We start from the raw sequence: 27,667 nt of genomic DNA, 5'->3' as shown, positions 1-27,667 counted from the left end.
GCTGCCCAAAGACATTTCCACATCAGCCTAGCTTATTGCAGAAACCACCATAGTGACCCCTTGGGTGTGAACTGCTGAGCTGGGAGCTGAGGGTGGATGAAGACTGTCTTCTCTAGGGTAGAGAGCAAGAAAGGAAGACGTCTAGCATAAGCCTCTGGTCTCCATATGTACCCAATTGCATACATACAACCCACATGCACACACACATACCTATACTACATACACATGTCTCTTCTAAGGATGCCTGTTTTCCTGGGTTTCAGAGTCTGTTTGTTCTTGAATGGAAGCTTCATCCTCTGCCATCTTGGTGGCTTTCTCATTTGCAGCCAACATATGGGCTTATCGGCACTGGCGCCCCCTGAGATCAGCTCTTCCAAGGCACATGATTGCACAAAATGGTTTTTTCCCTGGGATGAGAAACTGGAGATAGTTCTTTGTTGAATTTGGTGTTACAATCAGATTTCAAAGGCTTAGCTTCACTGGACCAATTCCATAAGTTTGCTTTTTCTCCTGGGCTTAATTTTTCCCCAAGATACTTGGGGTCACGGAGGACATATGCTCAGAATTGTTGAACAAAATTTAAGATACACACTCTTGAGAACTCTGATGTATTGTCTACAAGTAAGGAACTCCACCATCACACACAAGAGGGAAATGTGACTCTGTCAGGTCTCCAATCTTCCATTCATTATCCAATGCTGAGTGTGTATGATAGCATTTTCTTTCTTCTTTTCCAAGACGAACTACCACAAATGGTAAAGAAAAGTTTGAAGGAAGAAGGACAATGCCTTGGCGAGCTGTATATTGACTGGCAAGCACTACCCAAGGTCAGGGTTCCAGGTACTAATCTGTGGGAATCAAAACAAACATCATGTTGGAGTTAATGGAAACTTCCAGTCTGTTCTAACCACCTTAACTTCTATAGCAAGCCCTTCAATCTCCCCATCTCATCTATGAAGGATTAACACTGAAGAAACAGTGACCAGGAACATTAAACTCGTTAAGTGTTCAAGTATCAACGACAAGTCTCAGCACATAGAATTGGAATGATTAACTTTTCATTCAACAATGGGAACTGAGTATCTACTATGGTCCTGACAGCCTGACAAGAACCAAGGGCAAGGGAAGTAGCACAAACCCCAGTGACTGTGGAGTTCACACCGTGGTGGAGCACACAGTGCAGCAGAGGAGCCCTTCCAGACACGTGTGGGAACGAGAGGCTGATTCTTGGCAGTGATTACAGGAATGCGGCCAGAGTGAAGCAGAGCTTGGAATTAGGACATTTAGAACCCAGGATGAGCTGCTGCTGCTGCTGCTGCTGCTGGTGGGAACCAAGAAAACATCCTAGTGGGATCCAACCTTGAGCTGCAACTAAACGTGAAAATGTTTATTGACTTACATCCCCAGGTTCCAAGGCGGCGGCAGCAGCAGAGTTACAACTCACGGAGTCTCAGCTCACCTCTGTGCTGTTTCCCTTGGCAGAGGCTTCATTCCGTGCCACACAGCTGGGTACGTGAATTGCAGATGGAATATTGGCAAAAATCTCTCATGTTTGCTTTAAAACAACCAACGAGGCACAGACGTTTCGGGGAAAGAAATAAAGGAATCCCAGCAGCCTGCATATTCTAAACCCCAAACAGACATAGGCGAAGAATCCCTTTTTTACTGAAGGCAGACCTGGGATGCCCAGCAGCTGAGGTCCCATCTCTGTCTGGGGAAACACAACGCCATTCCTTTCTTTGGTCACCTCTGCTCTTGCTCTTTTATCCAGCCAGCCATTGACAGCAGAGAAACTGGAAACAGATTAGCAGCAGAGTGACAGTTGATAAAGGCCGTCCCCAAACTGAAATCCGTCATAGGCACATGTGCCGGACCATTGGACTGTTACTAAACCTTTACGTGAGAAGTCTGAGGGTGGTGTATAAAAGATAAACCAAAGAAAGAGCTTTTCTGCACTACATTTACCCTTTTCTTCACTCAAAGAACCGAGGAAGGTGGGGAGAATGGCTGTGTTCTCAAACCAAAGGCAAAGCGAGTCCTAAAAGTTCTGATTAATAGAGAGCGTCAGCCTGGCTCTCTTCCATGGATACTCAAGTGACCCCAGACACCAGCAGATGGTACCACAACCCCAGAGTGGAGGAGACCATCAGAAAGAAAACTAGGAGGCTGGGTGTATATGGAGTAGGAGTTGGTTTTATTTGGCCACTTTTTGCCTCTTAAAAACCCTGCTCATCCTGTATCGGCCGGAATAGCTGAGGCTTTCTGCTCTTGGGGCCTGTGCCTAAAGGCACAGAAGATAGAGTTACATCTCTGACATAGCCCCCTCCATTTTCAGGCCCAGAGTCCTACAGACAGACTCACATACTTAGACAGAAACCTTCCTTCTTCAGAGGACTGTTCTGTATTAGACTTGAAATTACAAGTTCTGTGTCTTCCCTGGTGACTATGACTAAGGCAGGGAGTTGTCATCGGGTCACAACCTACCATAAGGAGACAGAAGAGGCGACATAAAGAAATCAGCATCTCTGGTGAGCCTACAGATCTGCACCAAACACAGGAGCCGCTGCTTGTCTGTGTTTTTTCATTTCCACCTCACAGCATCCCTACAAAGGAACTCAAATGTCCCTGTTTACAAATGAGGAAATTCAGGCTTCAGGATGTAAATCCCCTAGTATTGGCAAGTCCCAAAGCAAGATGCAAGCCGTAGATAGTTAGACCTGCAGTATCAGTGTTCCTTTTGGTCACGTTAATGTTGGTCAGTTGAGTGGTTCCACCTAAGCAGTGAGCCTCATGCTATTACAAACAACTTCTGTTTAGATAGGTGTGACCTTGCTGCTGAAGACATCCACAAAGGTGGACAGAAAACCTAGATGCCTCAGGTTTTAACCTATGTGCTGATAAATCTTTCTCTAATCTCAGTCTTCACTAGAGTGAGCCATTGGCCGTCTGGGCTCCCAGGGACACACAGACTCCAAGCAAAAATCCTGCTTGGCCAGTAAATATCTGCTCAGCTACTAATATAAACATGATGCATGTCTGGTAATGGGAGTGCATGTGCAAATACGTTTCTGTTTTAAATCATCTTAAAACCCTATGCAGGAAACCAATTCTCAGACAATTAGAATGAGGTTGATTAGTGCCACAGCCTAACATTTCAGGGAATGCAGGGGATGCCTCCCTCATGGGAGTGGGAAAAGGAGTAGGAAGTTATTATCATTCCAGGAAGAAGGAACAGCAGAAGCAGATCAAGACTACATACCACACCTTTGAACTAGCAAGTACTTTCCTGTAAGTACTAATCACAAGTAGGGAAGGGCCTAAGACCATAGGAGGCAACAATCTGGGTATAAGGGACCACACAAGAAGTTATCTGGAGGTAGAAGGGCTAGGAAGCACTCACAGGCTGGATCACTTCATGTCACGCCTTCTCTCTCCCCTGGAGATCTCTCTAGACCCAAAATCTGTCATATCCTACTTAGTTATTAGGGCTCAATCCAGGATTGCCTGCTTTGAGCATCCCAGACAGCTCTTCCCTGGGGCTCCTGGAACCCTGAGGCCACCTCTTTTCTAGAAACTAATTCTCTTGTCGCTGCTTGCTGTTTGTCTATTTTCTCCACTTCCCTGCAAACAAGCAAACAAACAAACAAACCGACAAATAAAAACTGAATGCTTTGAAGCCAGAGCCATATCTTTTTCACATTTACACCTCCCAAATAACATCTGGCCTGCAAGAGGTGAGTAGTCTGTTTGTTGAATTACATCCTAACCGCCCATGACCTCACTAGCTCGCCACATGTCTCTCTGAGGAAGTAACTGATATCAAACCACCTTTACAGCAGATAAGGATTCTCACGGAGACGGAGACGGAGACAGAGGCGAGTCTTGGCAAAGCAGCCGAAGAAGCACCAGCTTACTGCAGTTGTCCTCAGTGAAACCATGCTTTGGAGATGTCCAGTCTTCTACCTTTTCATCTTCTGTACAGGTAAGGACAGGCATCTAGGTCTTTTACTCATTGGGAGGTATATCTCTAGAATGATTTTCTGGGGACATAATAGGGTAAATCGATGCCTAGCATTCACCAAAACTCTATCCCCTTGGGGTAGAGGAAGTTCTTTGAAAACTTTCTGACTTTAGGTTCTTCCCTTCAGGGGTCTCTTTGGATGTCATTTTGGAACAAGTTGAGAAAAGCCTAAATGTTTCAGCTGGGAATCATGCCATCTTCTACTGCACTGTAACAGGAGGGGACTTGAAGACTTATCAAATGAGCTGGTATAAGAAAAGCGAACATAATGCTCTGGTTTTAGTATACAAACTAAATAACAACTCTACTGATGATGTAATGGGTAATTTCAAAGGGAAAATTGACATTTCAAAAAGTGAGTTTGTGCTTGAGATTCAAAAGGTAACATTGGAAGATGCCGGGACTTACTACTGTGGGTCAGATATCCACAGTGCTACAGTACCGCTTCCGATCGCTTCAAGAAAGTCTAGGGTCAAACCAAGGCGCCACACCCAATGAGAGACTATCTCAGGCTGAACTCTGCAACACATCTGAGATGGGACCTCCCGATTACATTAACAGTCACCTCTGATAAGAGAGACTGGAGCTGAGTTGGGGCAAGGCCTGATCTTTGAAGTTTCTACTCCAATTGAAGAGAGAAGTAAAGGTCGCAAAGAGTTTGTGTGGCCAGACCAGCAGGCCCTCAACCTTCACTACCTACGGGGCCCTCTTGTTCAAAGGGCAAGCTGATGAGCAGAATGTCTTCCATCATGAGTGTTGTAGCTCACTGGGAGCTTTCCTGTGCAGAAACTAGATAAAACAAAGATTGTTTTCCATTAGCATTCTAATCAAAGTTTCCAAAGCTATCAGCAATAGTTTTAACGCTAACTTTGCAGAGTGAGTAGGGTTGTTTTCTGAAATGTTTTCATGACTGTTACAGTTAAAGGTTTGATATCTTGGCAAGAGAAGAGTTCTGAGGCCCCAGGGGCACAGGCAGAGAGGGGTAACACACAGGTTTCCTTCACACTGGTCACCAGAAGAATTTTGTAAACAGATAATAGTCACTGTTATATGGACTGAGTTGACCATGAATTAAGTGAATAAAATACATGGACTACCACCTAAGAAGGGCTGAGTCCATAGGGCATGAGGTCTAGGGGAGCCCAGTAAAGAGACTGGAGGGCAGGCACTTTAAGATGCAAGCGTTTGATAATCATTAGGGGGTGTATTCTAGCAGCCATCTTTTCTTCTGCTCAGATATCTATTTGGAATCTTCTCCTCACATAAAGCTGAACGTTAGCATAGCTAGCAGAAATGACTGTGGAAACTAAAAGTCTGATCTTCCAATGCCTTTCAGTCAACATTCCTTACAATACCACCTTTACTACACATGATTTAAAGCCATAGATGGCATTCACGTATTAGGATAGATCACGAGAATAGAAAAGGAAAATTCTATGTGCTTTCAGTTTTTCTTTAGAAGACCTAGCATCAGCAATTACAATTAAAGATTACAAAAGAATACAAAAATGCAAAGAAAAATATAAATAATAATACGTGTATGAAAATGTCATTTTGAAACCCATTATTTTGTAAACTAACTTAAAAATTGGAAATGTCAAAATTAAAAAATATAACACATGCTATCTATATCACAATGAATATCACTGATTTTATATGCAATGCCCTAAGAGTTCATGAAAGGACAATCTCTGTGAAAAAGATTTTTTTTAGAATTTTCTAGATTTGAAAGAGTCAAGATTTGAATAAATGAAGAAAGGTTTTTCCCAGAAGGCATGCAAGTTATCTATTATTATAAATTACCTCAAAATTTAAAGGCTCAACCTCAAAAACATGCATTTCATTATGTCACATTCTCGTGGGTCAGAAATCCAAGTGTAGTAGCTGGCTCCTCTGGCTCCAGAATTCTCATCAGGCTACAGTTGAGGCATTAGCCAGGGCTGAAGGCTTCCCAGGGCTTGATTAGAAGATCTACTTTAAGCTCACCTACGTGGGTACCGATGGCCTGTACTAGTTACTTTCCTATTGATGTGACAAGACACCATGACTGAGACAATTTATAAAAGGAAGCATTTCATTTGAGTCAGGATTTCAGAGGATTAGAGTCCATGATGGTGGATCAAAAGAAAAACTGAGAGCTCACATCTTGATCTATAACCACAAAGCAGAGAGTAGGGGAAGGGGGGAGGGAGGGAAGAAGAGAAGAAAGAGAGGAGAGAGGGGAAAGGAGAGAGAGAGAGAGAAAGAGAGAGAGAGAGAGAGAGAGAGAGAGAGAGAGAGAGAGAGAGAGAGAGAGAGAGAGAGAAGGAGAGATAGGGAGAGGGGGAGAGAGAGAACACTAGGAATTGTACAAGTCTTTTGAAACCCCAAATCCCTCCCCTGGTGACACACCTCTTCCAAGGTCATACTTCCTAATCCTATTCAAATATATGAGCCTATTGGGGCTATTTTCATTCAAATCACCATACAACTTAAGTCCACAACATGGGTATCTCCATAAGGTTCTTCTTAACTCAGCTGGGACTCTGAGGAAAGAGTTGTCTGAGTTAGAAGCCACAGTCTTTTCGTTGTTGTTTTGTTTTGTTTTGTTTTGTTGTTTTTGAGACAGGATTTCTCTGTGTAGCTTTACGCCTTTCCTGGAACTCGCTTTGTAGACCAGGCTGGCCTCAAACTCACAGAGATCCACCTGTCTCTGCCTCCCAAGTGCTGGGATTAAAGGCGTACGCCACCACCGCCCAGCTCAGTCTTTTCAGTCTATCTTGGAAGTGACATTACACCATTCCACCATATCCTGTTAACAGCGGTGAGTCACTAAGTGAAGCCGCATTGAAGAGGAAGGGTTACAGAAGGTATGAGTCAGAAGCAGCCTACCTTAGGAGCTGCCTACTGTAAGAGATTGGTGCAGAGAGCATGGGAAGAGAAGTCTAGAAGTTGGTTATAACCAACTTTTTAAAAGATCTCTGCCTATGAGGCAAGGAGATATGATTTTATCTTATGGACCAACAACACGTTTGTTGCACATATAAAACATCTGGAGATACTGTTTCAAATATATATTCTTGAGCTTGGTGTAAAGATTCTATCTTCCCAGGGGAAGACACACAATCAATTAACTGATTGGTTAGTTAATTGACTGATTATGTTTTTGAGACAAGTTGTCTATAAGCAGCCTGGTCTGGCCTTGAACTCATTGAGACACTCCTTCCTTACTTCTCCAGTGCTGAGATTATCAACATGTACCACTGTGCTTGAAAAGAATACGCTTTTTAGAGCAAGTGCCCAAGCTGACTCTGGGGCAGATAATCCAAAGCACTGCTTTGAGAGTCTCTGTTGTGAGCAGACAAGGAAGAACTGGGGGTTTGTTTGTTTGATATGGTACCTGGGATTGAACCCAGGACCTTGCTTCTTGTCCCTTGCCCTAATTCAGAGAATCAGCCAGTACATCACTTTACCTCTAGAGCAAAGGTTTTCACTCAATTCCAGCTTAATGTTTGAATCACCTGGGGGAAATTCTTTGAGAATAGCAATGTCTGGGGTATATTTCCAGAGATTTTGATTTAACCTGCATTGGAGTTCCAGCTTGCAGACAACTCAGGTTACTCCTGGCTTCCTGTCCTCTTCCTGCATTCTGGGCTTGATAGGCATCATCCAGATCGATGGCATCAGTATCACCTAGCTGTTTTTCCAAATGAGGAATCCTACATATCACCCCGTATCTACTAAATCAGAATCAGAATCTGTATTTTAACACGGTACCTGGGCAAGTTATATTTGCACAAAGGTTTAAGAAGCACTGGTCTAGGAAACCCATTATCCTACTCTATTTTGTGTGGCTAACAGAATACCACCGATTGGACAGGTTATAACGAAAATACATTTATTTATCACAGCTGTGGAGTCTGAGAAGCTCAGGAGCAAGAAGCTCACGTCTTGTGAAGGTCTTCCTGCTGTTCCACCCCATGGCAGCAGGAGAAGGGCGAGGAGCAAGGGAAGGGGACCACACTGACTGCTTTATCAGAAACCCATTCCCGTGAAAACTAGGACCGTTCATCCATCCCTGAAGGCAATGCATAACGGCCCCTTAAAGGTCCCACCTCTCATCACTGTTGCATTGAGGATCAAGTTACTAAAGCATGAATTTAGGGAAACATACGCAAATCATGACTATTGAAACATTGTGTTGAGGTAGAGAAATAAAAACAGGTTTTTCCCGACTGCCATGGAAGATTCTTATTCGTAAAATTTCCTGAAGTGATTCTGATGTACAGACAGATGTGAAACTTGATTATAAGCAGTTGCCTATCCCCAAATCAGGAAACAGATTATTTATCTTATTAATATAATAACTATTCTTACTGAGGTGATATTGTATCTTATATGCTCACTGGAAGAGCATATTGTATAAAATTCATGTATGCCCATTTCTTGTTCATTCACAGGGAAAAGAAGAAATGAATAAACATTTATTGAATCCCCGTCCACGGAAATCCAGCATGTTCTCCCTCTAGCTCAAGATCAAGCCAGAAAAAGAACATGAATCTTTAGTACACAGTTAAGTCTCATTGGAAACAAGAGCAGTGGAAAATAAGAGAATAATGCTCATTCATTCCCCTCACAGCAGTGGTTCCCGACCTTCCTAACGCTGCGACCCTTTAATACAGTTCCTCGTGCTGCAGTGACCCCCAACCATAAAAGCGTTTTCATTACTACTTCCTAACTGTAATTTTGCTCCCGTTATGAATAGTAGTGTAAATATTCGTGGAGATAGAGAGTTGTCAAAACGGTCGCAACCCACATGTTGAAAATCACTGCCTTACAGGCTGGATGGGGGCATGTTGAGGTGGGAGATTTCAGAACACAAATGTGGGATAAGTAAGTAAAACACAGCATGGAGTCAACGGAGAAAGGCATCCTAGGAAAAAGTAGCTACTATGTCCCCAATGTCCTGAGAGAATCCACACAAAGGAAAAAAAAGAGAGAGCAGGGGGAGGAAGAGGAGGAGGAGGAGGAGGAGGAGGAAGGAAGGAAGGAAGGAAGGAAGGAAGGAAGGAAGGAAGGAAGGAAGGAAGGAGGAGGGAGTGAGAGGGATGAGAAGAAAAGAGGAAGAAGAAAATTAAAGGTAAAGACCTAGAGTGATTCTCAGCTTCCATGGAGGTAATTGAGGAAGGCTTTTATATGATACCCAAAGCCTCATACTTCGGTGGAGACAGACCCCCTGAGGATCTTACCTAGTGTGAACATGGACCAAAATTCTCTGCAAACATCCTGAAACCAAATGAATGACACAAAACATGGCTATATGTCCACAACTTCCCAACTCCTCTGATAAAGGCAACTGATAGCAAACTAGTTTGTGTAAGTCTTCTGTAATTTCATCCATCATGAAAAGGGCTTGGATGAACAGTGTTCAGAACACTGAAAGGAAATCTTGCTTTCTAAAAAAAAAAGTCTGAGTTCAATTCATAGGCACAGACTCCCCAGCAGGGTCTTCTGCAGGCATGCTTTGTGGTTGGGAATAAAGGATTCAAGAGCAGACAAAATGTGTCTTACACCCAGAAACAGTGCCATCATCTGGCTACAGTGACAGACAGGTCACCCAACACTGCAGAGTCACCCCTAAGAACAAGAGACAAGAGCAAAAAAGGGGAAACTGAAAACATGTGCTGGCTTCTTCCTCTACCTCAGATGAGGCCAAGCCTCTATGCAGCCAAGAAAATCAAAATGCTTCTACCACACACATTGCCTAGTCCAACGGTGTCGCAACCTTGAAGAAGGCACTGATTGTGGCGTTTTAAAAGTGCCTAGGAAATATACATCTACAGTCCAAATAAAAAAAATCAACTTGAACAACTCCAAGCTGTGACCTTCATTTTGAACAATTTAGGTTTTAAATGGGGAATTAAAATCATTGAATTTGAAAGTCAGAAGGAATCTAAAAGGTCAAACAGGAAGTCCTCCATTAACATACATGTTCATCAAATATTGATTGAATAAATGATAACCATTCTCCATTCAAGTATTTTCAATAGTAATTCTTATTTTAAAAAATAAAATTCCTCTGGGAGGTCAAGAAAAGGGAAAGACTATGGATCAAAATATATGGGGTTTTTTTTGGTGGTGGTGGTGTTTATTAGTTACTTTTTTTTTGAGATTATAATATAATTACATCATTTTCACCTTCCCTTTCTTCCCTCCAAACCCAAACCCTCCCAAATGCTCCTCCTTGTTCTCTTTCAAATTTATGGTCTCCTTTTTCATTAATTGCTGTTACATCCAAATACGTGTGTGTGTGTGTGTGTGTGTGTGTGTGTGTGTGTGTGTGTGTATTCCTAAATACAACTGGCTGTGTCTGAATAAAGTTTCTTGCGTGTATATTTTTAGGGCTGACCATTTTGCATTGGATAACCAGTTGGTGTGCTCTTCCCTGGAGAAGACTATTTCTCTCATTCTCAGAATTCCATAGTTACCCGTAGTTCTTGTGGGCTTTTTCCCATTCACTTTGGCCTGTCTATTAATGCCATCCTTGCTCAGTTCATGTTTAGGCAGCCTATGGCCTTTTGAATAAATTATCTAGCCTCTATGCAAATATGAGCATGTCATGTCCCTCATTAGAAATTCTCCTGCAACTTCTCATTACTTACGGGAAGACCTAAAGCCTCCAAAGCGCCAAATACTGTGCAGTCTGGCCCCTTCACCTCCCTGTGCAGCTCCACTTTGCTCTCTCTCTTGTTTTCTGTGCTTCAGTCAAATATGTCTTCTTGCTGTTTCTTGAGGGTCCAGGCAGGTGCTCTCCCACCCCAGGGCTTTCTAACATACTGTTCCCTGAGGAATCTGTCTCTTCTCCTTGCTGTCTGACTCTTGCTTCTCAGAGGCATCTTGAGATCAACATCAAATTCAGACTGTTCCTCCCTAATGCTTTCATCTTGTAACCTAAGATGGTATTTCAGTAATTTTATTGTGCCAATTTTCTCTAGTATGTAAGCTCCAAGACAATAAGGATCAAATCTGATTTTGTTTTTCTTTGGACCTGAAAATTATATAAATGTATCTGTATTTTTTAAAAAAAAATGGATACATCTTTCAGAATTTGGCCTTCATTGCAGACTCTGGGATGTAGTTAGGCCCAGTTTTGCTCTATTTTTTCTATTTTTATTTTTGAGTGATCTTAGAGACCCTGAGATAGAATCTAAAGGTTTGTAGAGGTGACTGAAGTGTGACATCCTCAAGTGCACATTCTGAGGCACATAGGACAACATCAGGGTGTATGGTCCTCCATAGGTCTAAGATGTCTCTATACAGGGATGCTGCTGGGAAAGTGAAGCCTTCCCAGAAAGTCCAGTCGCTCTGTGGAAATCACAGGAGTCTAATATGATTGTTACTTTTTTTTCAGTGACCCCTAGCCGGGAATAAACATAGCCCTTTGGTTATTTTTCTCCACTTGGATATTTTCAGAAGCTATATTATTAAAATGCACAAGCCCATAATTATAGAGAGGCATAGCCTCATCCCTCAAATACGCACTGAGCCAGCACAATGCTCCTGATGCTGACACACACTGAGCTGTAAAACAGCCAAAGCTGCATTCCTGTCCTCCAAATACAGCCTTAGTGACAAAGCAAGGAACAACCGCTGAGGAAGCCCTGGAGTGGCAGAGCTCCCGCCTGGACCCTCAAGCAACAGCAAGAAGACATATTTGACAGAAGCACAGAAAATGAGAGAAGGCCGAGTGGAGCTGCACAGGGAGGTGGAGAGGCCAGACTGCGCAAGGTCTTGGGGGCTTTGAAGGCTTGAGATATTCCTAGGAGTGATGAATGGCTACAAAGAATGGGGTGATGGCTCAGAGCCAGCTTCTCACAGGTCACACATGTTTATAACAGGAAAATGCTACTTTCCTGGGGTAAAGCATGCTTAGGGGTCCCTTTAAATGTCCCAGGAAGGAAGGTGACCATCCTCAATGGTGACACTGCACACAGCTGTGTTTGGTGTTAAATATGATCAGTTTCTTTTTGTAGGAAGGAGACAGTCCACCAAGATTCCATGGGGCCTCTTGAACCACAGGATGTGGCTAATTCCCTATCAAGAAAAGCTTAGAGGTTTTTTGTTTCGTTGTCTTGTTTCATTTTGTTGTTTTGTTTTGAGACAGGGTCTCACTATTCAGCCCCAGCTGATTGGGAACTCACTTTATAGAACAGACTGACCTCAGACTCATGGAGACTCACCTGCTTCTGCCCCCTAAGCACTGAGATTAAAGCTATGGCCTATCAGCAGCTTAGAGATTTTGAAAATGCAGCTATCATACACATCTCAAGACAGATCGCCTAAAAGGGTAGTGGTGATATTCTCCGAGAAGATAAAGAAGTTAGGAGAGCCAAGGGGGAAGGGAGGTTCATTGTTTCTTCCTATAACAATCACTCCTTTTAATTATCACTTTTATTAAAGAGCTATCCCAAACCTCTGGGATTCTCTAGGCTTTGGTGCTTCTGGAACACAGGCCCCTCCCTTCCCACTAGTAGGGACTGGAAGAGACCACTGGAAAAGTACTGTGTCTCAGGGGAGAAAGATAATGCCTTCCAGAATGGCTGTGAATTCTCACTGGGATTTTATGCAGAGTAAAATATTGAGACCTTTTCTCAAATATGCAGGTGCCTAACAGCCTACATTAGGTCTACAAATCTTCATCTGGCCTAGACTGAATTGTTTCCATTCTCAGAGTTGTGTTCAGTCAGAGCAAAGTGTTTCCCTGTGACCTATGAAAATACTCAGCTGAAAACCGAGTCACCTTGTATATGGAGACTTTTCTCTCCCACCTCATCCTGCAGCCATTTCCAAATAATCACTCAAAGGCTTATATTAATTATCAATGTTTGGCCAATGTCTCAGGCTTATTACTAGTTAGCTCTTACATTTAAATCAGCCCATTTTTCCTATCTATGCTTTGCCATCTCATTCATGGCTTGTTACCTCATTTTCTATACATCTCGCTTCCTGGGCAGCTGGCTGGTGTCTCCCCCACTACGCCTTTCCTCTTCCCAGAATTCCCCTGGTCTGGCTCTCATGCTCAATCATCTCTTCCTGCCCAGCCATCAGCCAATCAGCTTTTGTTATTAACAATGAGCATAATCCACATCATCACCCTCATCCTACTCCTGCTTCTCTGGAACTGTCTCTGTAAGAGCTCTGAAGGAAACAGCATTCATATCTACCAGCCTTCCATGTTTCCCTCTCTGCCTTAGGAAACTCTGATATGTTAACAATGCCTCCACCTCAACATTTTGTATTGGAACATTTACTGTTTGCTTTTCCCACAAATTGGTGGCTAGAAGTTGAGGCACCTTCCCTGTATCTGTGTATTTCAGAGCCCAGGTAGAAAGGGAAACCACTTGGGATACATTGTCCTCATGGCAGAAGGAAAGAGCGAGAGAAGACCAGCAAGTGCTGAAGAGCCTTCCTCTCTCACACATCAGCCATGTCCTCTCCCACTCACTGGTCAAGACTCTTTGGGCCAAATCCAAAAGCAACTGGTTAGAGAGACCAGAACGCTTCCCACAGAAGGTACAGCAAGACCCAGAGCACGGGGAGGTGTTCATAAGGATCTGATATGGAAGGAAAAATCAAATTCTTCAGGACAACAATGGTAGCCCACTGTGCCTCTGACTCCACCCATGTGCTCTGCTCTGATGGTGACTGGAAAGAAGCTTGATATAATTTTGGTTTTCTTAGAATTCTTGGAACACTCTGGGAAACAGTCAGCAAATTCTTCTCCATATGTCACCATCCCTCCAGAAGATAGCAGTGGTTACAGAGTTAAAAACAATTCTGCAGTTATTTTGGCAAAGAATGAGTATTAACAGTGTCCCTGTATACTCATAATTTCTACTGCCATATTAAATGTTCTGAAAACCGCTACAGCAAACACCTATTTAAGCCAGGATTGGTATCATAGAATCACGCCTCTGTGTGTGTGTGTGTGTGTGTGTGTGTGTGTGTGTGTGTGTGACAAAAACTAAGGTCTCATGAGACTTTAGTGGCAAGTACTAAGATCTCAAAGGATTGTGGAAGAATCAGCCAGAAAAATTACCATTGTTTGTTTATTTCTGTGCATCTTGATTGAGTTACATCTAATGACGCTGAAATGAGTCACACACAAGACCAAAAGCTCTGTCCAGGCCCCTTAAGAAAGTATCTGCTCTTTGCCGAGGCTTAAATCCATATCAGAAACCTGCAAATGCTACTGGATAAAAAAAAAGAAAGAAAAGAAACTAGTTTTTATTTCCCATTCTTTTGTAACAGTTGTATCTTTCATTCCGTCCTGTGTCAAATGCTGTGTGTGTGTGACGTTGGGTATATAACGTGAGCAAAACAGACATGGACTCTGCCCTCATGGCTTTGTTTAAAGAGAAAACTGACCTAAGACCATCACATGACTAGTAGCCGGTGGTCACACTACTTCCCAGCTGTGGGCCCCCTGTTCCTCCCTAAAATGCTCCCCGTGCTTAGCTGCGGAGACGCCACACTTACAGATCAGTCCGTCACAGGCCCCTGGTTGTCAGTACCCTTTGTTGGTTTTTACTCCTCTGTGGAGTGTCTAGAATACCAGGGCTCCCACTGGGCCCTGCTTCTCTGACTCTTTTCCTGAGTGATCCCATTCATTCTCACAGCATTACATTTCACAGATGTGCTCACGGCCCGTGAATTTATATTTCCTATGTAAAACTCTCTTCTAAGGATAGCATTTGCCCTTAACAGCATACCACCTAAGTACCTGCCTATCTTGGCTTATTTCACATGTTTTCTCTCATGCCATGATTCTTTTGCTATTGCCTTCATCTGCCACACCCCCAATTTATAAACCCCTCAGGGCAGGCTGCCTCGGCCTTCCGTCTTCAGTCTCCACAGTGCATTACTAGTAAGTGCTTAAAATATGAATATTGAGTTCACTGTCTGAACTGAATTTTTGCCTTAGGGATCACTGAGACACAGAGGACATGAACAAGAACGTTTCATTTAAAGAAATAATGCCGCATTCTCGCGTGTTTCTAAATGAACAATTTCAAATGACAGAACACCTGGCAGGAGGTGACTACTTCAGTTTAAAATGCTAACTTGAGCTGGTGTCGTCCCTGTGGGTATGGAAGGTGTGCACAGTTTTCTTAAACCACCTACTTTCCCGCACCCCAGCTGGTGAGTCGGTGTGTTACAGCAGAGATGACTCACTCCTTACCACAGTCCACTCCGGTCTACGCTCTACTCCAAAGGGAAAAGACAAAAGGAAACAATAGGGTCTTCCTTAAAACTCTCCTGCTCCAGCAGGGCAGCAATTCAGTTCAACCACCCAGTGCTGCTCCTTGATTCAGAACCTGGGGCCACAGAACAAGCCGAAGAGAAAAACTCCCTGGACCAGAAAAGTTGTCTCCCAGCGCTTCTAACAACAAGACATGGCAAGCTCACTTTTTCTGAATTCTGGTCCCATTCTCTCCCATGTCCTCTTGCACTAATCACAATCAGTTAGTTCTCAGATACCCAGAAAGCCCAAGTTCCACTGGATTGTCTATATACACACTGAGAACGTTCTCGCACTTGATCTGCCTGTGTGAACCAAGGTCCCTGACTGTCAGCTGAGAAGGACCTGGTTCATACGCCCCTTTGCACATCTACCACTTATTATGTGCAAAGGCTATTTTTTTTTTCACCTTGGTTGCCAAAGAATGTTTGTCACAAGCTACCATGTATTTGAAGCTCAGAGTTTAATCTCTATCAACGTAGAGGACATTTGTCTGATTGCATCTCTATTGCAAAAATAAACATTTCTCAGGGGCAGTAGCATTTTGAATTTTATTTTCCTTTCCACTTAGGTTCCTTCTGTACCCATCCCTAGATAAACAAACAGTTTGTGCCATAATATCTATTACTAATACGAAGTCCTCTGGGCCAACAGTGGTGTTGTGAGGAGCCTTTGGAATGCTGCCCAGCAGAGTCCCCAGCTATATTTCAGGTCAACTCGGACACAGCACATTTGTGAATCAAGGCAACAGTAACACTGGCATTCTGCAGCTGTAATTCTCAGCTTACCCTCTGGGTCACGGTTCTGGAGACCGAGCTGACACATTTTAAAATAAGGTATTCTGAAAGATACCATGGCCATTTGAGTCTTACAAAAGTCCTGTTTCCCTGGGCTCTTCTGGTCTGTCTCCTTGGCACACGTCATCACCTATGCACCCCCAGATTCCCACGACAGCCTGGACATGGCCGATAGGTAGACTGGCGCTATGCTCTTTGTCGTGGATTGTGATTTCCCTCACAATATTGTTTCAGTTTGATAGACACCGGGGTTGTTCATCACTCAAAGGCAGTCTTGAGGTATTTCCTTTGCCCTCTTCTGGTATCTTCCCAAGTTCCCACAGTCACTTCTTAGTCAGTCAAGTACATGCACTGGCTCTCAGATCACTTTGCAATTAGAGCCCTGCCGACAGGATAGTTTGTATTCCCATTCGCTAATCTTTTCATTCACTCATACTGAGCATTCATTACACAGCTCAATGTTAAGAGCCCTTTACTTGTCGTGCACATGATGTATATAACAGCACGTGCATGGGAAGCTAGGTGCTAGCACAGCGGTACAGTGGTAATTGTAAAACAACCACTCTTCAGCATGGCATCTCTGATTGTGCTGAATGTACACTCCTTACCAATTGTATACCCCTGTCACTGTCCCTTAACCTGTTTCTACCTGTCATCAGAATTCCCTACAAATCCCACAGACTCTGCCAGAGCACCTGGGGTACACAGGTCATGACCATGGGAAAGCCGCAGATGCAGAGGGAGTGGAGCTTTCAGGACATGACAAGGACAATGGGTGGTAACGATCTAAGCTGTTGTCGTCCATGTCGCCACTTGAATACCAACTTTCCTGTTTCCTCGGTTTTAAAACCCTCTTCATGCAGTCCCAAGGCTACCCTCGGAGGCGCCATTTTATTTTACTACACATCTGTCTTCACAGAAGTCCCCAGAGGGATTTTGTGGTTTTCTCCCATTATTTCCTCAGTTAGTTCCAGCTCTATCTTGCCATCCTTTCAGCCTCATTCCTTTTTTCTTTCCAATCTAATAAAACTAATTGAAAAATACTAAGCACATCTAGCTCAGACAGAGCCCAAGAGCCAGGCACGCTGTTTTTCTGGTGGCTGTGAGAATCACTGGCATGAAGGCTCTGAACCACCAACACCCAGTTCAAGAAAAGAGAACAAGTCCCTTTTCATCTCTAGTCCCAGTCTGGCATCTGAAGCCCTACCCAGAAGAAGGTCACCCCATTTGCTCCCGTCTGTAGCAAATGGAAAGGTCTTGTTCCCAAAGAGGCTCCTACACCTTTCTTCTTTCCCTTTTGATTGAGAAATAAAGAGCTGTTATTTGCTTCCAGATGGAAGATGGAGTGGGGAGTGTCCCCAGGGTTCTGAGGGAGCACAGCAGCATCACCAGCCTGTGTCAGTGGGATAACCGGAGGTGGAGGATACAAGACCTGTGCAGCCAGATCTCAGTTCCACGGCTGTATAATTCTAGCTATGAAATTTAAGCTCCCTAAAGCAGCCCGGTTCTGCTTTTACCCATCTCACCCCCAGAGGAGGGGGAAAGCATGCATAATGGTTGGTGTTGAGTCATCTGGGAGTAGGACCCTCTGGGTGTGCCTGTGGAGGATTTATCTTGATTGCATTCATTGAAGTGGGAAGGCCCATCATCCACTGTGGGTGGCACCATTCCCTGGGCAGGAGATCCTAGACTGTATAAAATGAAGACAGGGAACTGGGCAGCACCACACATGCAGTCATCGTCTCTGCTTCCTGTTCCTGGGTGGGATGTGGCCAGCTGCTTCAAGGTCCTGATGCCTTGACTTCCCAACATTGAACTGAGAGCTTTTCCTCAAATGCAGAGAACACTTCAAAGAGGAAGGGCCTATTCAGGTTCTTTAGAAAGAAGGAGCCTTATGCTTCTAATCCAAGTTTTTCCAGTTTTTACCTTTCTTTTGGGATATTATTGGGACAGAAATACAAAATCACATGTTTTGTTTGTTTTTGATAACTGATCTTCAATCAATAAAAGCTTGTTTCATCTACCAGCAGCATGAAAGCCTCTAGTGTTGTTACTCTGGGTTCTGTCTGAAGTTCCACCGGGTTCCTTGGGGCTTCCCAGCAAGCAGGGAAAACAAAGAGGATTTCCTGAGGCTGAACACAGAACTGGATAACCCATCTGAGTGCTTGTCTCTGGAGAAAGCTGATTCTTCCTCTCTTAGCAGCCATTGATCAGCTGTATCTCTTCATCTGGGGTGAGAACTTGTGAAATTTTCCCCATGCATATGGCACATCAGTTGGTATTGTCATTATGTGGGTCTTGTTTAGGCAATCACATTGTTCATTGTTTATATTTCATGAGTGCAGCTTAGGAAGATATTTTTTAAGATTTATTTTTATTTTTTTGAGAGAATATACCAAGTGTGTGCAGTGTTCATGGAGGCCAGAAGAGGGAGTTACATGCCCTGGAGCTGGAGATTCGGATGACCCTGAACCACCCCAGGTGGGTGCTGAGAACTGAACTCAGGTCCTTTGGAAGAACAGGAAATGCTCTTAACCACAGAGCCCTCCCCCCAGCCTCTGGAAAGATCTTGATTCCCAGAACCTGCCCCAGACTGACTGGAGAGACTCCAGAGAAGTAACACCCAGGCTTTTGTAACTCTTAAGATTCCTGGGTATCCCAGTGTGGGGTCAAAGCATGGACAGTTTGTGCTAATTGCTTCATTGGCTTCCCCCCCCCACTTCCCTATTGTCCAGGCTGCCCTAGTCCCTTTCATGTCTGGTTGGCTTACTTCGTCCTCTAGAGGATAATTCTATAACATGTCACTAAGTTTTCTTGTGTTTTAGGTTTGATTTCCTCCTTTAATCCCATGTCCATTCTGCTGATTCATCTTTCTGTTATGTTTATTTGGTTTTATACTTTCTTTAGTCCGTAACAACATTTATAGGGCACTTGATATGCGCGGAATAGTATGGTAAGCACTTAGCTGCTGCTAAAAATGAATCTAATGCAATAATCTGCTCTGTTAAATCCCATGCTACAAGCTATGGATTCTTGTCCAATGGACAATTGGCATTTTGGCATAATCTATCTCTCTTCCAAGGAAACAGCTGCCTTGGTGTATAAATAATAATAATAATAAATAATAAGTCCAAATAAATAGATAAATTGCAATAAAATATTAAAGAAGTACCTCCAATAGAGGCCAAAGAAGCATTAATAGCTGTCAGAAACTAAGTATCAACATCTCCTCTAACCAATTCAGCATTATGCTATGAAGGACATGCTACAATTTGCAGCAGAAAGGAAAAGGGCCCAGACTGTACAACCAGTGAGGGTATTTCTGGGGACAGAACACCTGCTGATTCAGGCTATTTTCTCTTCATTTGTGTGATGGCTATTCTTGGTTGCCAACTTGACTACATCTGGAATTAACTAAGACCCAAATATGGAAGGCACATCTGTGAGGGATTTTTGCTTAATTTAAAGTAGGAAGATCCACTTCTAATCTGGATCTTTGAGGTAGGAAGACATGCCTTGAATCCAGACCTTTTTAAGGTGGGAAAAGACGTGCCTTTAATCTGGATCTTGAGTTGGAAAGACATACTTTTAATCCAGATAGTTTGAGCTTGGAAAATCTACATCTAATCTGGCCACACCTTCTGCTGGAAGGCCTATATAAGGATATATAATTATATATATATATATATATATATATATATATATATATATATATATATATATATTTGGAGATTCATTCTCTAACTTCTGTTACTCTAGAGAACCTTGACTAATACAATCTGAAAGCAAGTAAGAAACATTTGGCCAGTCTCTGAAATGTGAGTTATGAGGAAGAGGAGAAAGCATGTAATTCCTATGGGCAGAAACATAGTTATTTAGAAACCAATAGGAGAGACCCTTCATGTCCATTTAACAAAACAACAGTAGTAGCTTCCACTTTAGGACACCTGACCTCCCTAGCCACTGGCTTTTGACTGAGCTTACAGTATCAAACATGAAGTCTCACCTGTGGAGTAGCATCAGATCCAGTCAGAGTTGGTTACCCCCCAAACAGACTTGTCACTATTACACCAGCTAATTCATCTCACTTAGTCAGTTGATACTGTTGCACATGGGGTCCATAGCTGAGCAAGATTAATGATGGCAATTCTCCCCCAGCAGCATACATAACACCCTCCTGCACTAAGAAAGAGAGTATTGTTTCTCAATTTCTCTATCTCCTTTCACCATGTTTTTTTCATTCAGGAATCAGGCCAGATAGTTTTTCTGAATAATAAGGGACAGGTCCATTTGTTTCTTTTAGAAGAAGTAAATAGTTGCAATGTAAATTCTTCACCTGTCATTCCTTGGTAATGGTGGGGATTCAGCCATCCAAGTCTCCCTGAAGATTGCTGTGGTCACCATGACGATTATTACTGTGCCAACCTACCCTTGTTGCCACTGCTCTGTCCCAAGTCACAGACTTCAGCCTGATCCTTCTCACTGACCAGCTATCCCCAGCACAGATCAAACTGTTGATCACGTCTGCCATTTCATGACTACCAACACCCCAGTGGAACAGAATTATTCCTATTTAATTGTCCTGTAAACTGAAGCCTGGCGATAGGAGACTTGGAGTGAGCGATGGAGTCAGTTTTCAGACTCAGGTGCTGTGAATCTCAGTTCAGGGTTTCCACAACAGCACACCTTCTGCTGGAAAACTGGGGTGGGCAGTGAGGAAAGCTGCAGGCCCACTTCCAGACCAATCTGGGGCTTGTGTGAACAGAGGTAGGTCAGCTGACCCCTCAGCAGTCTATGCAAATTATTAAGTGAAATAATACCAGGCACAGAAAGACAAGCACTCCATGATCCCACCCATGAAGAATCTCAAAAGTTGATCTCATTGAAGTTGGTGGTCATCAGAGGCCGGTGAGAAGGGAATAGGGAGAGATGGAGAGAGGTTGATTAGCTGGCTCCAAGTCATATAGACAGACGTAAGATGTTCAGATGCACGGTGGGGTAGCTATGGATAACAATTATAGCCTGTATATTTCAAAACAGCAGAAAGGAGTCTCAGTGTTTCCACTGTACCAAATAAGTGTTCCAGGGGATATATTTAACATGATTTAAAAATAACACCATGTAAACATGTTGCAAACATGACTTAGGAGACCATAAGTACATAATATGTAAAAAATGTCATTAGAAACAAAGTTAAATTTAATGAAAATTGGGTAAGAGTTCAAGGAATTCACTTGAAAAACATGTAACAAAGCTCTGTCTGAGATTACAGAGAAGTGAAGGCTGAAAGGGGGATTAGAGGCTTACTAAGATCCCTTCCACCCTTAAATCCTTCTGTCCCCTTTCTTTTCCCAAAGAAGACAAGACAGCATCTTCCCCCAACATATTCTCATCTGTGGGTTGATTTGTCTGGTCCTCCAAGGAGACTCTCTGACTCTGAAAATGATGTAGTAGCCACACGTTTACAGCCATCGTTGCTCATCTTTACACTAAGAGAAAAAGAAGACAAACCATAACAGGTTACATAGAAGGGTGAGCACTCCTTTTTAACCATCCTCTGCCTAGGTAGGAGGAAATGGAAGGTCTTATGATATGATGGCCTAACTTTCAGAGCCACAACCTGGAGACCCAGTGAGATGGCTGCTCTTCACTGACAACTTGACCTTGTTTTGAGTCACTGAGGAGACACATGTCTGAGTGCATCGAGGGCATTTCCAGAGAGGTTTAACTGAAAAAGGAGAATTCCCTCTGAATATGGGTCTTACCACCACATGCGTGAAGGTCCCACACTGAAGAAGCCAACTGAACACACTTTCCAAAGCCACCCTCTTTCCTCTGCCTAGCAACCACCCAGATATGAGCAAGTTCCTGCTGCCATGCCTCCACACCATGATGAGCTGCTCCCTCACACTGCAAGCCAAAATAAACCCATCTTTCCCTTGTTGCTTCTTGTCAGGTGTTTGGTTTGGTTTGGTTTGGTTTGGTTTGGTTTGGTTTGGTTTGGTTTGGTTTGGTTTGGTTTGGTTTTTGGTCAGAACAATAAGACAATCAACCAATACAGAGATTGGTACTATAATATGGAGACATTGTCCACTGCTGTTCACCTTGTCCATGTAATTCATATGCCATTGAAACTGGTTTCCAGGAAGAATATGGAAGACTTTGGAGATGTGGCTAGAAAACCCCTAGAGTTCTGCAAACAGAGCTGAATGAAAGATTCTGGGGAAGTTCAAAAGACCAGAGAGGAATACATGCAGTGGAACTTGGGCTCCTGAGGTTTCTGAGGGAAACAAGGGCCATGGTGGGAACTAGAAGGATTTGTATTATACTCTGGGAAAGAATCTGAAGACTGGCAACAAACCATTGCAGGCGGGAAGAGACAAGAAAGTGTTCCCTACCTGTTTCACAAGGATCATAGTACTACTCACACTCTAACTTCAGATATTTAGACTCCAGAAATGAGACAAAATTTAAACCACCTACCTACAGAAAACTACCACAGTGGCAGTGTAAGAAACCAAATAAATGGGGCTAGAGAGTGGGTTCAGTGGTTAAATTAGTGGCTACTCTTCCAAATGACTTGGGTTCAATTCCTAGCACCTACATGGCAGCTCACAACCACCTGTCACTCTAATTCTAGGAGATCTGGTGCCAACTTTGGCCTCCAAGGACATCAGGGATGTATGAGGTACACAGATGCACATGCAGGCAAAAACACCCATACAAATATAAATAATACTTTAAAAGAAAGAAACAAAGAAACCAAATAAAGGTGATGAAATAGCCAGAGGCTGGCAACACCCTGAGTCTGAAATGTAGCAGGAAGCAGCATCACTAAAACCAGCAACTGTAAGAGAGCCATAGTCTCAGGAGAGGAAGGCAGCCATTGCCAACACCAGCCCCGCAGGGTGGAATCTAGACCTCACGTTCCTTTCCTCCAGAGTCTCCTCTCCTCCTGCCTCTCATTGGCCAAACCAGAGGGGATGCCAAGAAGCAAAGGAAGCAGGTGGATGTAATCCATTAAGGTCCGTCTGCTGGTAAGAAGAGCGAACAGCAGACTCACTGCCAACTCAATAGTCGCCCGCCCTCCCTCCTAGCCAGAAGCTCTCCCATGCGCCAAGCTCTTGTGATCTTTCTGTGTCTGTTGAATACTCACCACTGCTGTGATGAAGGAATTGACTATGCAAATATTTGAGTGATGACTGGCTGTGATGTTCAAACATAAGCACCATGAGACAAGAGACCACATCTGTCATTCTTTAGTAAATCTTCAGGGTGTGATAACACAGTAGAATGCCTAGACTTATATACCAAGAACTGATATGAAAAGACCAAGTAGTAAACCCAGAGAGATTGCCGTTGGCAACTTCTAAAGAACTATAGGCAGTAAGCACCATTATACCCTTCGTGTGAACACTGATGACGTAATCTGTAATAGCAAATGATGTGTCCACCCTGAGTATCCTTACAGTCCTTTAGAATTTATGGATAGAATAGATGTCAGGGCCAAGTGAAGGACAACTACCAAGTGAATGGAAAGAGCAGCTACCACAGGAGCAAACCAGCTTGAACTATTTCTGTCTGAATTTCCTCAGGGCGGTCTGGTCCCTGTAACGCGGGAGAAGTAACGAGAATTGGGGGTGTTGTTTTCGCCACTATTGTGGAGATGCAGGTCCTGGGTCCACTCCAACATTGTGTGAGACCCCCCTTCTTGCCTTTTTATTTGCCACAGGACTCGGTTCCAAGTTTCTCCTGCACTCTCTATTTCCTGTTATTAATTGACCTGTTTGACTTCAAAGATTATGGTTTTCAACCTCCAAAAGATAAGTCAAAAGAGTTCAAGCATTCCCCTCTTTTAAAATCAGTGTAACTTTAGTTTGGAATAAACTGGGGTACAGTGGTAGTATCTTTTTTTTTTAAATTACAACATTTCTCCCTTCCCTTTCCTCCCTCCAAATCTTCCCATATACCCCTCTCCACTTTCCTTCCAATCATAGCCTCTTTTTTCATCCATTATTATTGCATGTATATATGTACTTGTATATACATACATGTTACTTATATGTATGTTTTCAGGGCTGACTGTTTGGCACCAGACAACCAAGTGGTATAGTTAAAATGTTTACAATGTTTTGCCTAACTCAGCCCTGGTGACTCTGAAGAAGGAAGAGGAGGGGCGGGGGACAGATAAACTCAATAAAGATCAGGAAATGGCTTAGATTGAGTGATGATGTCTCACTGGGTTGTTCTTTTACACAAAGGTGAACCATCCTTGTCCAGCTTGCCCAGAGGGAGTTTGCAGCAAGCACAACAATCATTACAACATCCCCAGTCATTGCACACATATCGATCTCCTCCTTTGATGTTTCTTTTGATTACATTGGAAATGCCAATGATTCTTCTTCTTTATATTAACTGCTAACATCTCAGCAGACTATCCAACATGTACATCTAATTAAAAACAGTAACAGTACCAACTTTTACTTCTAGGGGAGGAAACAGAAACCTTGCTATCAATTCATCAGTCAAATAAGCCGCCCCAGTCGCCTCTCAAATGGCCTGACTAGGTCTCGCTGCAGATCTTGAAGGTGGTTTAATCATCTCATTACCAGGGGGCAGGCACTGCAAGCCTCTGTGCTTGGAAGGAGATTCCTGGGGGCAAAGCATGGTAGTATACACTGGGAATCCCAGCTTTTGGAAGCTGAGAGAATAAAAATAAAACTTCAGGGGTTTCTCTGAATAAAGGGGGGAAATATTCCTATGGGAAAGGGGGAATGGAACAGCTGGAAACAAGAGTTGACTTTCTCAGATACAGGTGTGTCACAGCAAAAGCAAGGAGTGAGAGGGGAAGGCACCCAGGCAGAAGAATCCCCTTCCTTGTTCATCCCATCTTCTGCAGATTAGTCACAATCCAGGACTTTAAAACCAAGCAAGATTAAGAAAGCAAGAAGTGCCAGGCAGTGGTGGTGCATGCCTTTAATCCCAGCACTTGGGAGGCAGACACAGGCAGCTCTCTGTGAGTTAAAGGCCAGCCTGGTTTACAGAGTGAGTTCAAGGACAGCCAAGGCTACACAGAGAAACCAGATCTTGAGAAACTTAAAAGAAGTAGGAGGAGAAGGAGGAGGATGAGGAGGAGGAGGAGGAAGAGGAGGACGAGGAGGACGAGGAGGACGAGGAGGAGGAGCTGCCAAGAGGCATCCAGTGTCTTAGGACATGTTAGTTATATAGACAGTGCCTTCATGCAATTGTCTCGGCCTCGGTCCTCAGTGGACCCCTCTGTACCTTGTCTTTCAAGAGTCACAGGAGATGTTGTACTGATATCTCAGGTTGGCAGCCGGGCACCCTGGGGAGCCCTCAGATACCGCATAGAAGGGAGCACTTGTAATTAACTAACACAATAAGACCAGACTGAAGCAGACGTTCATACAGAGAAAACACCTGTGGCTCTGGTTTCAAGGACAAGGTCCAAGGTGAAACTGATGGCCAGCAGCCAGGCTCTACTCAGTATTACCGAGGCATCTGAAGGATCTTACTGCTGCCTGCTGCAGGGTTACTTCTGAGCAGCTGGAAAACCACTGAGATCTATGTAAACAGCAGCCCAGTAAGATCGTGGCCTTCTTGAATTGATGATTTACTTGGGGATCAGTCACCCTTAACCTTATTTGGGCATTCCTATTTGCTCAGATAGGCAGCCCCACTGTGGGTTTTAGCCCAACAATGGGGCAGAGAAAAGAGTTAATTGTTACATTCACTCTAACAATGTTCTTGAAGCTTCACAAAACATTTGGCTAGACACCCAAAGTTCTAAAGCTATGATGCAACTAAAAAGACACTTCCTGAAGTGCAGCTATGGTGACATCCAGTTTCTCCCCATTTACCCATGACTCTGAGTGTACTAAGAGAGATTGGGGAAGTGGGGAAGCGCTTCTCTGTTCCTTCAGCTCCAAATAGTTAGTAGTATGCTCGGTCACGTCATCTAACAACAAGGGTCAGACTCCTTCTCTAGCATCCTGAATGTTTCAATGACTACCCACCCTATTAGACCTTTTGCCCTCCCTTCTGTCCCTGTCTCCTTACTTCTCAGTCGTGTTTGTGACAGCCTCCATGAGAGCATTATCAGCTCCATTGTACACGTGGGGGTACTAAGCCCTATAGAGACAATTTACCTCAGAAGCAGACCCAGAAACTGGATCTGGTTGAAGGTTGCTTGTTCTTGTCCTGGGATATGGGCTGTGGGATAAGCTGAAGAAATGCTTTACCTGTCTAAAGAATGGCTGAGGTCAGGGGTGTGGTGTTCGATCATCTTTGCCGATGCAAAGGTTGCTCAGAGAACAGAACAGCCACAGTATTAAACAGACCGGTCTGGGGGGCGGGGTAGGGGTTGGGTATGTAACTGTTGCTACCACTCTCTTCCTTCACTGCTTTAAAACACCGTTTGCAATTTCAGCACAGAAGGTGTTCTGCCAGGATGCCTTCCTCTCCCCGAGTCCACTCCACCCCATCTGTCCTGCTTCTCTCCCGGGGCCAACATGGGAGAAATGATCCCATATGCCTCTTGCAATGCTTGTCAAAGGTGATATCTTTCTGGACTCTCATGGATTCATTGCCTTGTGGCTCCTCAGAGGCCTGGAATGGTGGTGATGAAGCCTTGTGATAGGAGTCACAGGGCTGGATAAAATTCTGTGGGTTCTGTCAAGTCCACAGGATTGCTATCTTTACCACCCATGTGTATCCATACACTGAGGCAAAGTGTTCAGATTGTCTTTTTCTTTATTTTCATCCACTTATCACCTCGACAGAGGCAGCAAATGGGCTTAAGATCTGATATCAATAGCTCTCACATTGAGAGATGAAGTAATGTGCTCAAAAGTACTAGGGTGGATTCCGGTGCAGGAGGAACTGTGCAAAGAATAGTAATTAATTTCTAAGCAAATCTTCCTTGCTGTGAGTCAGGTCATGAGCACACTGCGGTGCCTCGGGCAATGTGTGCTGCCTGAGAACTTCTCCACACTGACAAGGTGAGCAAACTCCAGAATCTGCCTCCTGCCCTCCTTTGCAGCTGAATCCATTTCCCTCAACGATAATTGAAATGACATGATGATAAAGCTCTGATTTGTTTTGTGTTCAGAGACTTCAGTTATTGATAGAGCAAATAATGCCTCTCATGTTTGCCTAGTTGTGGAATACAGGTACAGGTACTTGATGGCAATGTTCTTTTTTTTTTTTTTTTCATTCTTTCTTTAATTCCAGCATTTGGAAAAGTCTAGCACATCAGACATTCACTGAAGAGTTGAATCCCACACCATGGCAGCCATGTACTCCACCCTATGCTGATGCTGTGGACACAAGATTGGTGCTCACTCTGTCCTCTGAGCTGCGTTCCCTCAGACTGACTACCCACTAGCAAAAGGCTGTTGACAGCAACAAGACTTTCTGAAGAGCTGACAATCCAGCACTCCCCAACGCCAGCTACATGGCTCTGAGAGGCCAGCCCTCAGTCCTCCCACAGTCCCTAGACACCAGATGACGGCCATATAAAACGGGAGAGTTTCCCCTTTAACCAACGCT

General features: G+C 43.7%; 1 protein-coding gene and 1 gene segment (V, D, J or C); both read left to right on the top strand.

Moving 5' to 3' along the window:
• Window positions 1-27,667, top strand: part of LOC131919447 (T cell receptor alpha chain MC.7.G5-like) — a 653,930-nt gene that overhangs the window by 507,532 nt on the left and 118,731 nt on the right. The window lies entirely within an intron of this gene.
• Window positions 1-27,667, top strand: part of LOC131919445 (T cell receptor delta constant-like) — a 191,798-nt gene that overhangs the window by 125,215 nt on the left and 38,916 nt on the right. Inside the window, 1 exon segment of the C gene segment in view lies at window positions 4,903-4,906. Within this exon segment, the coding sequence occupies window positions 4,903-4,906 (4 nt within the window).

Source organism: Peromyscus eremicus, chromosome 9 (assembly GCF_949786415.1).
Source record: "Peromyscus eremicus chromosome 9, PerEre_H2_v1, whole genome shotgun sequence".
NCBI lineage: Eukaryota > Metazoa > Chordata > Mammalia > Rodentia > Cricetidae > Peromyscus > Peromyscus eremicus.
The sequence above is the reverse complement of the archived record's forward strand: the minus strand, read 5'-3'. Positions and strand labels throughout refer to the sequence as shown.